Source organism: Prionailurus bengalensis, chromosome B4, assembly GCF_016509475.1.
Source record: "Prionailurus bengalensis isolate Pbe53 chromosome B4, Fcat_Pben_1.1_paternal_pri, whole genome shotgun sequence".
NCBI lineage: Eukaryota > Metazoa > Chordata > Mammalia > Carnivora > Felidae > Prionailurus > Prionailurus bengalensis.
In genome coordinates, this window is record NC_057358.1 from 35,093,037 (window position 1) to 35,108,098 (window position 15,062).

General features: G+C 39.8%; 1 protein-coding gene across 39 annotated transcripts in view; it reads right to left on the reverse strand.

Annotated features, from left to right (window-relative positions):
* CACNA1C (calcium voltage-gated channel subunit alpha1 C) overlaps nucleotides 1–15,062 on the reverse strand; it is a 760,549-nt gene that overhangs the window by 23,554 nt on the left and 721,933 nt on the right. For all 39 annotated transcript variants that reach the window (XM_043563280.1, XM_043563302.1, XM_043563296.1 and 36 more), the window contains one exon: nucleotides 6,796–6,897. In XM_043563280.1, coding sequence (XP_043419215.1) covers nucleotides 6,796–6,897 — 102 coding nt within the window. The remainder of the gene's footprint in view (nucleotides 1–6,795; nucleotides 6,898–15,062) is intronic.

Sequence of the window (15,062 nt, forward strand, 5' to 3'; positions counted from 1 at the left end):
GAAAGCTGGAGTAGCCATACTTATATCAGACAAACTAGACTTTCAATTAAAGGCTGTAACAAGAGATGAAGAAGGACATTATATAATAGTTACAGGGTCTATCCATCAGGAAGAGCTAACAATTATCAATGTCTATGCACCGAATACCGGAGCCCCCAAATATATAAAACAATTACTCATAAACATAAGCAACCTTATTGATAAGAATGTGGTAATTGCAGGGGACTTTAATACACCACTTACAGAAATGGATAGATCATCTAGACACACGGTCAATAAAGAAACAAGGGCCCTGAATGAGACATTGGATCAGATGGACTTGACAGATATATTTAGAACTCTGCATCCCAAAGCAACAGAATATACTTTCTTCTCGAGTGCACATGGAACATTCTCCAAGATAGATCATATACTGGGTCACAAAACAGCCCTTCATAAGTTTACAAGAATTGAAATTATACCATGCTTACTTTCAGACCACAATGCCATGAAGCTTGAAATCAACCACAGGAAAAAGTCTGGAAAACCTCCAAAAGCATGGAGGTTAAAGAACACCCTACTAACGAATGAGTGGGTCAACCAGGCAATTAGAGAAGAAATTAAAAAATATATGGAAACAAACGAAAATGAAAATACAACAATCCAAACGCTTTGGGACGCAGCGAAGGCAGTCCTGAGAGGAAAATACATTGCAATCCAGGCCTATCTCAAGAAACAAGAAAAATCCCAAATACAAAATCTAACAGCACACCTAAAGGAACTAGAAGCAGAACAGCAAAGGCAGCCTAAGCCCAGCAGAAGAAGAGAAATAATAAAGATCAGAGCAGAAATAAACAATATAGAAACTAAAAAAACTGTAGAGCAGATCAACGAAACCAAGAGTTGGTTTTTTGAAAAAATAAACAAAATTGACAAACCTCTAGCCAGGCTTCTCAAAAAGAAAAGGGAGATGACCCAAATAGATAAAATCATGAATGAAAATGGAATTATTACAACCAATCCCTCAGAGATACAAACAATTATCAGGGAATACTATGAAAACTTATATGCCAACAAATTGGACAACCTGGAAGAAATGGGCGAATTCCTGAACACCCACACGCTTCCAAAACTCAATCAGGAGGAAATAGAAAGCTTGAACAGACCCATAACCAGCGAAGAAATTGAATCGGTTATCAAAAATCTCCCAACAAATAAGAGTCCAGGACCAGATGGCTTCCCAGGGGAGTTCTACCAGACGTTTAAAGCAGAGATAATACCTATCCTTCTCAAGCTATTCCAAGAAATAGAAAGGGAAGGAAAACTTCCAGACTCATTCTATGAAGCCAGTATTACTTTGATTCCTAAACCAGACAGAGACCCAGTAAAAAAAGAGAACTACAGGCCAATATCCCTGATGAATATGGATGCAAAAATTCTCAATAAGATACTAGCAAATCGAATTCAACGGCATATAAAAAGAATTATTCACCATGATCAAGTGGGATTCATTCCTGGGATGCAGGGCTGGTTCAACATTCGCAAATCAATCAACGTGATACATCACATTAACAAAAAAAGAGAGAAGAACCATATGATCCTGTCAATCGATGCAGAAAAGGCCTTCGACAAAATCCAGCACCCTTTCTTAATAAAAACCCTTGAGAAAGTCGGGATAGAAGGAACATACTTAAAGATCATAAAAGCCATTTATGAAAAGCCCACAGCTAACATCATCCTCAACGGGGAAAAACTGAAAGCTTTTTCCCTGAGATCAGGAACACGACAAGGATGCCCACTCTCACCGCTGCTGTTTAACATAGTGCTGGAAGTTCTAGCATCAGCAATCAGACAACAAAAGGAAATCAAAGGCATCAAAATTGGCAAAGATGAAGTCAAGCTTTCGCTTTTTGCAGATGACATGATATTATACATGGAAAATCCGATAGACTCCACCAAAAGTCTGCTAGAACTGATACAGGAATTCAGCAAAGTTGCAGGATACAAAATCAATGTACAGAAATCAGTTGCATTCTTATACACTAACAATGAAGCAACAGAAAGACAAATAAAGAAACTGATCCCATTCACAATTGCACCAAGAAGCATAAAATACCTAGGAATAAATCTAACCAAAGATGTAAAGGATCTGTATGCTGAAAACTATAGAAAGCTTCTGAAGGAAATTGAAGAAGATTTAAGGAAATGGAAAGACATTCCCTGCTCATGGATTGGAAAAATAAATATTGTCAAAATGTCAATACTACCCAAAGCTATCTACACATTCAATGCAATCCCAATCAAAATTGCACCAGCATTCTTCTCGAAACTAGAACAAGCAATCCTAAAATTCATATGGAACCACAAAAGGCCCCGAATAGCCAAAGGAATTTTGAAGAAGAAGACCAAAGCAGGAGGCATCACAATCCCAGACTTTAGCCTCTACTCCAAAGCTGTCATCATCAAGACAGCATGGTATTGGCACCAAAACAGACACATAGACCAATGGAATAGAATAGAAACCCCAGAACTAGACCCACAAACGTATGGCCAACTCATCTTTGACAAAGCAGGAAAGAACATCCAATGGAAAAAAGACAGCCTCTTTAACAAATGGTGCTGGGAGAACTGGACAGCAACATGCAGAAGGTTGAAACTAGACCACTTTCTCACACCATTCACAAAAATAAACTCAAAATGGATAAAGGACCTAAATATGAGACAGGAAACCATCAAAACCTTAGAGGAGAAAGCAGGAAAAGACCTCTCTGACCTCAGCCGTAGCAATCTCTTACTCGACACATCCCCAAAGGCAAGGGAATTAAAAGCAAAAGTGAATTACTGGGACCTTATGAAGATAAAAAGCTTCTGCACAGCAAAGGAAACAACCAACAAAACTAAAAGGCAACCAACGGAATGGGAAAAGATATTCGCAAATGACATATCGGACAAAGGGCTAGTATCCAAAATCTATAAAGAGCTCACCAAACTCCACACCCGAAAAACAAATAACCCAGTGAAGAAATGGGCAGAAAACATGAATAGACACTTCTCTAAAGAAGACATCCGGATGGCCAACAGGCACATGAAAAGATGTTCAGCGTCGCTCCTTATCAGGGAAATACAAATCAAAACCACACTCAGGTATCACCTCACGCCAGTCAGAGTGGCCAAAATGAACAAATCAGGAGACTATAGATGCTGGAGAGGATGTGGAGAAACGGGAACCCTCTTGCACTGTTGGTGGGAATGCAAATTGGTGCAGCCGCTCTGGAAAGCAGTGTGGAGGTTCCTCAGAAAATTAAAAATAGACCTACCCTATGACCCAGCAATAGCACTGCTAGGAATTTATCCAAGGGATACAGGAGCACTGATGCATAGGGCCACTTGTACCCCAATGTTCATAGCAGCACTCTCAACAATAGCCAAATTATGGAAAGAGCCTAAATGTCCATCAACTGATGAATGGATAAAGAAATTGTGGTTTATATACACAATGGAATATTACATGGCAATGAGAAAAAATGAAATATGGCCTTTTGTAGCAACGTGGATGGAACTGGAGAGTGTGATGCTAAGTGAAATAAGCCATACAGAGAAAGACAGATACCATATGGTCTCACTCTTATGTGGATCCTGCGAAACTTAACAGGAACCCATGGGGGAGGGGAAGGAAAAAAAAAAAAAAAGAGGTTAGAATGGGAGAGAGCCAAAGCATAAGAGACTGTTAAAAACTGAGAACAAACTGAGGGTTGATGGGGGGTGGGAGGGAGGAGAGGGTGGGTGATGGGTATTGAGGAGGGCACCTTTTGGGATGAGCACTGGGTGTTGTATGGAAACCAATTTGTCAATAAATTTCAGAAAAAAAAAAAGAGGTAGTCTATTAACATGGTTCAAAAGTCAAAAATATACTAAAAGGTATACAGTGAAAACTGTTTTTTACCACCCCTCCCCCATCTGCCTAGTTACCACCTTTTAATAAGTAACCTTTCTCAAATTAGTTTATTTTTCCAAAAAAGTCTTTCTGCAAATGCTTTCTGAAAATAAGCAAATATATTCTTATCCCATCTTTTTTTTTTTTTACACTAGAAGTAGCCTATTGTCAAAATTATTTCCCACCTTGTTTTTTTTTTTTAAAGTTAAAAAAATGTATAAAAAACTTTAGTGGTGCCTGGGTGGCTCAGTCGGTTAAGCGTCCGACTTCAGCTCAGGTCACAATCTTGCAGTTTGCGAGTTCAAGCCCCACATCGGGCTCTGTGCTGACAGCTCATAGCCTGAAACCTGCTTTGCATTCTGTGTCTCCCTCTCTTTCTGCTCCTCCCTAACTCATGCTCTGTCTCTCTCTCAAAAATAAATAAACATTAAAAAAATTAAAAAAAACTTAGCTTATATTGCTAACTCATTTTTATTGGATTCTAAAAAATTTTTAGATGTTTGCTTTTGAGAGAGAAAGTGCAAGTTGGGGAGGGGCAGAGAGAGGGGGATTGCAGATCTGAAGCAGGCTCTGCACTGACAGTAGAGAGCTTGATGCAGGGCTAGAACTCACAAACCATGAGATCATGACTTGAGTCAAAGTCAGACGCTCAACCGACTGAGCCACCCAGGTGTCCCTATTTGATTCTAAAACTTGAGATGCCCATCATAAACTGACCAGTCCCCTAAGTGCAAACAGTTCTGCTTAAAGATGGGGTTTGGTGTAAGGAGCACCTTCTCCTCTAAGTCTAGGTTTTTCTTATAATTAGACAGATTGGGTTTTCTTACCATGTGGCTTAGCTGGGTCCCTGCTGGGCTGGACCCCCAAGTTACACATGACATAAGCAGCCTCTGTCTTGGGAATGAACCAGGTGGTGGAGAAGCCAATGACTCTCCAAGGAGAACACTGCATGCCCTATGAGTAGCTCCTTGGTTCCATCTTCTTCTCTGGGAAATGGGCCCAGGAGATAGCTTGTAGGTTAGATATAGGGGCTTGTGATGGTTCTCTTACTCCTAGTTGTACTTTAAGAATAGCCAAGTCTACAGCAGTGATGACCTTCTACATGACAAAGACCTCATTACCATGTGAGAGGGAAAGCCCTGAGTTCCCTGTTTAGGGTAGTTGGGGAGGAAGAGTGGTAGGGAAGAAAGAGCTTGGAGTTCTAGCATCCCTCAGACCTGGGTTTGGATTCTGAACATACTAGGTAGTCACCATGTAGTCTTGGGTCAGCTACATAGTTTTGAAGAACTTCAGTTTCTTGAGCAAACTTCATAGTAACGTTATAAGGATTAAATAATGTATGCAAAACGTCAGATGATGCTTGGCCTGTGTAGGTGACTTTTCACTTAGCTTCTGTCCTGCTTCCCTTTGGGAAGTGGTTCTCAACAGGGGGGGTGGTGTCACAATTTAAGGAGTGTTTTGGGATTGCGTGGGACTTTCTTTTAGCTGTCACAGTGTGCTACAGCTATTAGGTGGTTCCAGATGTGTCCCTTAAAATACAGGCATGTTTTACACAACAAATAATAGCTTTGCAATCTGCTAGATGTCCATGTGGGGACATAACCTGTCTATAACTATCTAAGCTAAGAACCTAACTGCATTTTACATATGAACAGAAAATAATTTTTTGCCTGCTTTTAACATATCCAGAATTTTCCAGGAATATAACTGCTGTGTAAATTGATGGAAGACCATATTTGCTTTGTTTCCACTTGGTTAAGAGGGGTTTACATTTTGGAAAATTGTATCTCTGATGGCAACACTGCTCGTGGTCTGAGTCACCTGCGGTCTGCTGCGGTCTGTAAGTAGTCACCTACTTACATCGGTCTGCATTTGTTCTATGTATGTGCACATACGTAGGTGCATGTATGTATACATACCTGTGGATATTATATTATTTAATATACTTAGTTATCCCTCAAAATGATAAACACAAAATGTCAATGATATTCAATATCATCTTAGTTCCTTCAAACACAAACTTATTCATCATATGTAGATGTGTGCAAGTATTTCAGTTAACTATGACTTTTGGCATAGTGTCATAAGCCATAGTGCTTTAGCATGTATATATTGAAGAACATTTGACTTTAATGTATTTTATATTAAAGTGTTATATTAATATTTTGGAAATTATATATGTAGGAAGATTATTATTTTCATTCAGGGTAGTAGTAAGAGCATTATAAACTTTTTGTTATGAAAAGGGGCTTTGGATTCGACAGGGTAGAGAAACACTGCCCTAGGAGAAACAAAAAGAATTTCAACCCAGAGAGGATCTCAGGGGATTCTTTTTCCAGGGCACCATTATTTCCAGAGCAAACAGCCTGGTAATTTATGGGGAAACTTATATTTGCAGAGTTTCCTTGGAAATTCTGTCAAACCTCTAAGTATTGAGGGGCCTTGCTTGGTCTTGAAATGTAGGATTGGACCAGATTTCCAAGCTGACATTCTGTATCTGAGTTTGTGAAGGGCATGGCACCCTCGTCCCTTCTTCTTTTAAAAAAAATTTTTTTTAACGTTTATTTATTATTGAGAGACAGAGAGAGACAGAGCGTGAGCAGGGGAGGGGCAGAGGGAGAGGGAGACAGAGAATCTGCAACAGGTTCCAGGCTCTGAGCTGTCAGCACAGAGCCTGACGTGGGGCTTGAGCTCACAAACCGTGAGATCATGACCTGAGCCAAAGTTGGACGCTTAACCGACTGAACCACCCAGGTACCCCTACCATCGTCCCTTGTAACCAATAGCACCTTTGAGCCCCACACACAAAGGGCCTGGGGAAAGCAGGCCTCCCAAGACTCTAGTAGATTCAGAAACCAGGCAAGAGATCCTGAAGTACTCACCACCTGCAGGGGGCACCACTTGGTCTAGCAGCTTCATGCTGGTACGCTTCCAGATCTTCTTGATTATGGCCCGCAGCTCCTCATTGGCTTGTTCTAGGTTCCCTGAGGGGAGGGAGATGCAAGGCTGAAAAGGATCATCAGCCCCTTGGGGCCCTCCCATGGAGTGGGTCCTTCTGTGTAGAGTGGGAAGCCGCTACTGGTGGCATTTTGCCCCACAGAGAGACATGGTCCACGAGCTTCACTCTCTCTCTAGGCTACCTCCATCCATTTCTGTTTGTATTGTTCTCTGCACTCCTACTTCCCCCTCCCTCCATTCCCTGTCCAGTGCAATTCCTTTTTGCTTCCTCTCTGCCTGTTGCTTGGGCCAGCCACTGGTATCCCTTCACCCCCACATGCTGCTTCCTTGTGGGTGGCACTTGGAGCAGACCAGACAGCCTGCCCTGACTAAGCTCAACAGCCACCTGCCAGAGAGCATGAGGGACTGTTCCAGTGCATGGCATTTCTCATGGGCCTCTGTGGGTGATTGGGAGGTTTCCCCCGCATAAGGCATAAAGCATCCATACACAGGGGGACCTTGGTGTCAAAGCCCTTTTCTGAGTCTCCTGTGGGGAGGATGTGGCAAAAAAATTTCTACTTCTACCTCACTGTAGAAGTAGAAATCAGTAGACACTGGGTTCTGTTTTGGAGTTTCTCTGGGTCTACTTTTTCCACTGGTAAAACGGACTTAATTTGATGCCTATCTGGTGCAGCCTCTAGGCCACTGGTGGTAGAGCAGCTGTAAGAGAGGATATGGTGGGCAGTAGTCTAAAATTCTGCCTGAGCTATCTCCCACCACCACCAATATATACACACCCTGCATGGTCCCTGGGACTGTGACTCTGATGGATTTTACTCCTGTGATTATATTATATTATGTGGCTCCTATCACCTTAAGATAGGGAATCTAGGTGAGCCTGACCTAACACATGAGCTCTTTAAAAGTAGAGAGTTCACAGGTGCAAACTTCCAGTTATAAAATAAATAAGTCCTGAGATGCAATGTACAGCATGGTAACTATGGTTAATAATACTGTACTGCATGATAGTTGCTAAGATCTTAAAAGTTCTCATCACACACACAAAATTATAATTATATATGGTGATGGATGATAACCAGATTTATTATGGTGATAATTTCTTAATATATATAAATGTGGAATCATTATGCTGTATATCTGAAACTAATGTAATGTTATATGTCAATTGTACTTCAATAAAACCAAACCAAAACAAATAAAAAAGTAATGCATGAAGAAGGTCAAAAGATAAAACTAGAGAGTTGTCCCAAGTTGGAAGCAGAAGGAATAGGAGGTAGCTGCTATGGCCTGAGAGAAAGCACACACTGATGCTGTGATGCTTGCTACAATGGCAAGAAATGAATTCCTCCAAAAACCTAAATGAGCTGGAGCTTCTGGAAGAGGACACATCCTGATCAATATCCTGATTTGGCTTTGTAAGACTCTTAGCAGAGAACTCAGCTACTCCATGGCTGGACCCCTGACCTTTAGAACTGTGGGCTCATAATAGGTATTGTTCAAGCCAAAGAATTTGTGGTAATTGGTATAGGTATAGGAAACCAATACAGGGGTGTTTACTGCTACTACACAGGGGAAGCAGTATGGTTGAGAGCTCTGGTGTTAGACTATCTGAGGTGAAATCTGCCCTGTGGCCACACCAGAGAGTCCTGTGGAAAGTGGTCCAACAGGAGTAAGCAGAGGTGGCAATGGAGAGAGAGTGATGGATTCCTGAGTCCCCTGTCAGATCCAAAAAGTACCTGGAGCCAGAGGATAATCCTGGGCATTCCAGTTATGGAGGCATCCCTAACGGTTAGGTTCACTTCCTGGTTAGGTAGTTAGTGGTTTCTGACATATACAATGAAAGAGTCATGACTAAAATAATGCTCAAATAAAAATGCTTATCTTTTGTAGTGGGTTGAATAGTGTCCCCACCAAATTCATGTCCACATGGAACCTTAGCACATGGCCTTAGTTGGAAATAGGGTCTTTGCAGATGTTACTAGTTAAGACAAAGTCATACTTTATTAGAGTGGACCCTAAATCCAATACTACTGGTGTCTGTATAAGAAGAGGAGAAGACACATGGAGACACACAGAAAAAAGGCCATGTGAAGATGGAGGCAGAGACTAGAGTGATACAGCTATGGCCAAGCAATACCAAGCATTGCTGGCCCCCACCAGAAGCTAGAAGAGAGTCACAGAGCAGATTTTCCTTTGAACCTTGGGGAAGAACAAATGTCACCCATACTTCTCCCATTCAGTAGGTTGCCTTTTCCTTCACTGTGAAATTTTTTTGGTTTGACGTAATCTCGTTTGTTTATTTTAGCTCTTTGTCCTTGCCTGAAGAGACTGGTCCAAAAATATTGCCAAAACTGACGTCAAAGAATTTACTGCCTATACTTTCTTCTAGGAGTTTTATTGTTTCAGGTCTTACATTCAAGTCTTCATTTAAATTTTATTTTTGTATGTGGTGTAAGATAGTGGTCCAGTTTCATTCTTTTGCGTATAGCTGTCCAATGTTCCCAGTACCATTTATTGAAAAGACTTTTCCCCCATTGTATATTCTTGCCTCTTTTGTCATAGATTAATTGACCACATATGTGTGGGGTTTTTTCCTGCACTTTCTGATTCTATTCCATTGATCTATGTGTCTGTGTTCATGCTGGTACCATACTGTTTTGATTAGTATACTAGCTTTGTAGTATAGTTTGAAATCATGAAGGATGATATTTCCAGCTTTGTTCTTCTTTTTCAAGACTGTTTGGTTATTTACTTTTGTGGTTCCATGCACATTTTGGGATGCTTTGTTCTAATTCTGTGAAAAATGCCATTGGTATTAAAAAATTTTTTTTAGTGTTTACTTTTGAGAGAGACAATGTGTGAGTGGGGGAGGGGCAGAGAGAGAGACACACACACACAGAATCCGAAGCAGGCTGCAGGCTCTGAGCTGTCAGCACAGAGCCTGACATGGGGCTCAAACTCACAAACCATGAGATCATGACGTGATCTGAAGTCAGATGCTTAACTGACTAAGCCACCCAGGTGCCCCGCCATTGGTATTTTGGTAGGGATTGCACTGAATCTGTAGAATGCTTTGGGTAGCATGGACATTTTAACAATATTAATTCTTCCAATCCATGAGCACAAAATATCTTTCCATTTATTCATGTTGTCAATTTCTTTCATCAATGTCTTAAACAGTATTCAGAGTACAGGTCTTTCACTTCTTTGGTTGAATGTATTATAGGTATTTCATTATTTTTGATACAATTGTAAATGGAACTGTTTCCTTACTTTATTTTCCTGATAGTTATTAGTGTATAGAAACAGTGATTTCTGTATGTTAGTTTTGCATCCTGTGACTTTACTGAATTCATTTGTCACCTGTAATAGATTTGGTGGAGTCTCTAGGGTTTTCTCTACACAATATCATGTCATCTGCAAATAGTGACAGTTTTACTTTTTCCTGTTCAATTTGGATGCCTTTATTTCTTTTTCTTGCCTAATTTCTGGCTAGGACTTCCAATACTACGTTGAATTAAAGTGGTAAGAGTGCACATACTTGTCTTGTTCCTGACTGTACAGGAAAAGCTTCAGCTTTTCACTACTGACTATGGTGTTAGCTGTGGGTTTGTCATATATGGCCTTTATTATGTTGAGATACATTCCTTCTATACCCACTTTATTGACATTTTTGATCATAAAATGAATGTTGAATTTGTTAAGTGCTTTTTTCTGCATCTATTGAGATCATCATATGATTTTTTATCCTTTGTTTTGTTAATGTGGTATATCACATTGATTAATTTGTGGATGTTGAACCATCCTTGCATCTCTGGAATAAATCTCGCTTGATTGTGATGTATAATCCTTTTAATGTATTGTTGAATTTGGTTTGCTAATATTTTGTTAGGAGTTTTACATCTATATTATCAGGGATACTGGCCTGTAATTTTCTTTCTTGTGGTATTTTTGTCTGGTTTTGGTATCAGAGTAATGCTAGCTTTGTAAAATAAGTTTGGAAGACTTCTTTCCTCTTTAATCTTTTGGAATAATTTGAGAAGAATAGGTACTAACTCTTCTTAAATTTTTTAAATTTATTTTTATTTTTTAATTAAAAAAATTTTTTTAATGTTTATTTTTGAGAGAGCGAGAGAGAGACAGAGCATGAGCAGGGGGAGAGGCAGAGAGAGAGAGGGAGACACAGAATCAGAAGCAGACTCCAGGCTCTGAGCTGTCAGCACAGAGCTGGACATGGGGCTTGAACTCTATGAGATCATGACCCAAGCCAAAGTTGGACACTTAACTGACTGAGCCACCCAGGAGCCCCCTTAATTTTTAAAATGTACTTATTTTTTTTTCAACGTTTTATTTATTTTTTTTGGGGGGGGGGGACAGAGAGAGACAGAGCATGAACGGGGGAGGGGCAGAGAGAGAGGGAGACACAGAATCGGAAACAGGCTCCAGGCTCTGAGCCATCAGCCCAGAGCCTGACGCGGGGCTCGAACTCCCGGACCGCGAGATCGTGACCTGGCTGAAGTCGGACGCTTAACCGACTGCGCCACCCAGGCACCCCAGTACTTATTTATTTTTGAGAGAGAGAGAGAGAGAGAGAGAGAGAGAGAGACAGTGAGCTAACAGGGGAGGGGCGGGGGAGAGAGAGAATCCCAAGCAGGCTCCACACTGTCAGCAAAGAGCCCAATGTGGGGCTCGAACCCATGAACTGTGACTATGACCCACCCATGAACCATGAGACTATGATCTGAGCCAAAATTGAGTCAGACACTTAACCGACTGAGCCACCCAGGTGCCCTGATACTAACTCTTTTTTAAATGTTTAGTAGAGTTCACTTGTGAAGCTGTCTGGTCCTGGACTTTTGTTTTTCAGAAGTTTTAAAATTACTGTTTCAATTTTATGACTTGTAATTGGCCTATTCATATTTTCTATTTTTGTGTGTGTGTGATTCAGTCTTTGGAAGGTTATGTGTTTCTAGGAATTTATTCATTTTTTTTTTTAGGTTTTTCAATTTGTTGGTATATAATTGTAGTAATCTCTTACCCTTTGTATTTCTTTTCTTTTTAATTTTTAAAAATGTTTATTTATTTTTGAGCAGGGGAGGGGCAGAGAGAGAGGGAGACACAGAAACTGAAGCAGGCTCCAGGCTCTAAACTGTCAGCACAGAGCCTGATGCAGGGCTTGATCCCAAGAACCGTGAGATCATGACCTGAGTTGAAGTCTGACTGTTAACCGACTGAGCCACCCAGGCACCCCTTACCCTTTGTACTTCTGTGGTGTCGGTTGTAACTTTTCTTTCATTTCTGATTTTATTTATTTGGGTCCTCTCTCTTTTACTCTTGAGTTTGGCTACTGATTTTTTTTTTTTTTTAAATTTTTTTTTCAACTTTTTTTATTTATTTTTGGGACAGAGAGAGAGAGAGCATGAACGGGGGAGGGACAGAGAGAGAGGGAGACACAGAATCGGAAGCAGGCTCCAGGCTCTGAGCCATCAGCCCAGAGCCTGACGCGGGGCTCGAACTCCCGGACCGCGAGATCGTGACCTGGCTGAAGTCGGACGCTTAACCGACTGCGCCACCCAGGCGCCCCTGGCTACTGATTTTATTTATCTTTTCAAAGAACCAGCTCTTACTTTCACTGATCTTTTTTTTTTTTTTTTTTTCCCCAATCTCTATTTCATGTATTTCCACTCTGGACTTTATTATTTCCTTCCCTCTACTAATGTTGGGCTTTGTTCCTCTTTTTCTAGTTCCTTTGGTTATAACGTTAGATGGTTTATTTGGGATTTTTTTTTGTTTCTTGAGGTAGGCCTGTATCATTATGAGTTTCCCTCTTAGAATTACTTATGTTGCATCCCATAGATTTTGGAAAGTTGTATCTCCATTTTCATTTGTCTCAAGGTATTTTTGTTTGTTTGTTTCCTCTTTGATTTCTTTGTTGACCCATTGGTTGTTTAGTAACAAGTTGTTCAGTCTCCACATGTTTGTGGGTTTTTTTCCAGTTTTCTTTTTGCAATTAATTTCTAGTGTCATACCATTATGTTTGGAAAAGATGCTTGATATGATGTCAGTCTTCTTGAATTTACTGAGACTTGTTTTGTGGCTTAACTATCCTGGAAAATGTTCCATGTGCACTTGAATAGAATGTGTATTCTGCTGTTTTGTATGAAACGTTCTATATATATTTATTAAGTCCATCTGGTCCAATGTGTCATTTAAGGCCAATATTTCCTTATTGATTCTCTGGATGATTTATCCATTGATTAAGTGGGATATTAAAGTTCCCTACTATTATTGTATTAATGTCAATTTCTCCCTTTATGCCTATTAATATTTGCTTTATATACTTAAATGCTTTATGTTGGGTGTATAAATATTTACAAATGTTATATCCTCTTCTTGGATTGAACATTTTTTCATTGTGTAATGCTCTTCTTTGTATTTTGTTATAGTCCTTGTTTTAAAGTCTATTTTGTCTAATATGAGTACTGCCTCACTAGCTTTCTTTTTGTTTCCATTTCCCTGGAATATCTTTTTGCATCTCTTCACTTTCAGTTTCCGAGTGGCTTTAGATCTGAAATGACTCTCTTATAGGCAGCATATAAATGGGTCTTGTTTTTTATCCATTCAGACACCCTATGTCTTTTGATTGGAGCATTTAGTCCATTTATTTTTAATGTGATTATTAATAGGTATGTACTATCATCATTTGGTCAGTTGTTTTCTGGTTATTATTGCAGTTCTTCTCTGTTTCATTTTTCTTCTTTTGGTGTCTTCCACTGTGGTTTGATGGTTCTTTAGTTATGTTTGGGTTTCTTTCTCTTTATTTTTGTTTATCTATTGTAGGTTTTGGTTTGTGGTTACCATGATGTTCATAAATATTGCTCTCTCTATATATATAGCAGTTTATTTTAAGCTAATAGTCACTTCAGTTTGAACAAAATTTGTTTTTAGTTTGAACACATTCTAAAAGCACTACATTTTTACCCACCACCCGCAATATTTTACGTTTTTGATGTTATATTTGATATATTTTTTATTTTGTGTATTATTTACTTACTGTAGTTATAGTTAAATTACTATTTTTGTTTTCTTAATATTCATACTATCTTTTTTTTTTTTTTTTTTTAATTTTTTTTTTTCAACGTTTATTTATTTTTGGGACAGAGAGAGACAGAGCATGAATGGGGGAGGGGCAGAGAGAGGGAGACACAGAATCGGAAACAGGCTCCAGGCTCTGAGCCATCAGCCCAGAGCCTGACGCGGGGCTCGAACTCACGGACCGCGAGATCGTGACCTGGCTGAAGTCGGACGCTTAACCGACTGCGCCACCCAGGCGCCCCTTTACTATCTTTTTTTTAAATGTTTATTTATTTTTGACAGAGAGAGAAACAGAGCATGAGCAGGGGAGGGGTAGAGAGAGAGGGAGACATAAAATCTGAAATAGGCTCCAGGCTCTGAGCTGTCAGCACAGAGCCCGATGTGGGGCTTGAACTCACAGACCACGAGATCATGACCTGAGCTGAAGTTGGATGCTCAACCGACTGAGCCACCCAGGCACCCCTATTCATACTATCTTTTTAAGTGGCTGATTTACTGATAAATATAAGTATATAAATACATATATTCTCTTTATCAGTGAGTTTTTTCTTCATGTACTATTTCCAGTTATGGCCTTTTCTTTTCTGCTTAAAGAAGACCATTTAACATTTCTGATAAGCTTGGTTTAGTGGCGAGGAACTCCTTTAACTTTTGCTTGTCTAAGAAACTATCTCGCCTTCAATTCTGAATGATAACCTTGCCAGGTAGAGCATTCTTGGTTGACAGTTTTTTCTTTCAATACTTTGAATATATTATGCCACTCACTTCTGGCCTGCAAAATTTATGCTGAAAAATATGATGATAGTTTTATGGGGGGTTCCTTTGGGCATAACAAGTTGTTTTTCTCTTGTTGCTTTAAAATTTTTTCCCCTTGTCTTTAACTTTTGACAATTTAATAATATTCCTTGGTATAGGTCTCTTTGGGTTCTCTTTTAGGACTTTTTGTGCTTCCTGGACCTGGATGTCTGTTTCCTTTCCCAGGTTAGGGAAGTTTTCAGTCATTATTTCTTCAAATAAGTTTCCTGCCCCCCCGTCTCCTTCTGGAACCCTTATAATGTGAATTTTAGTGCATTTGATGTTGTTCTAGAGGTTCTTA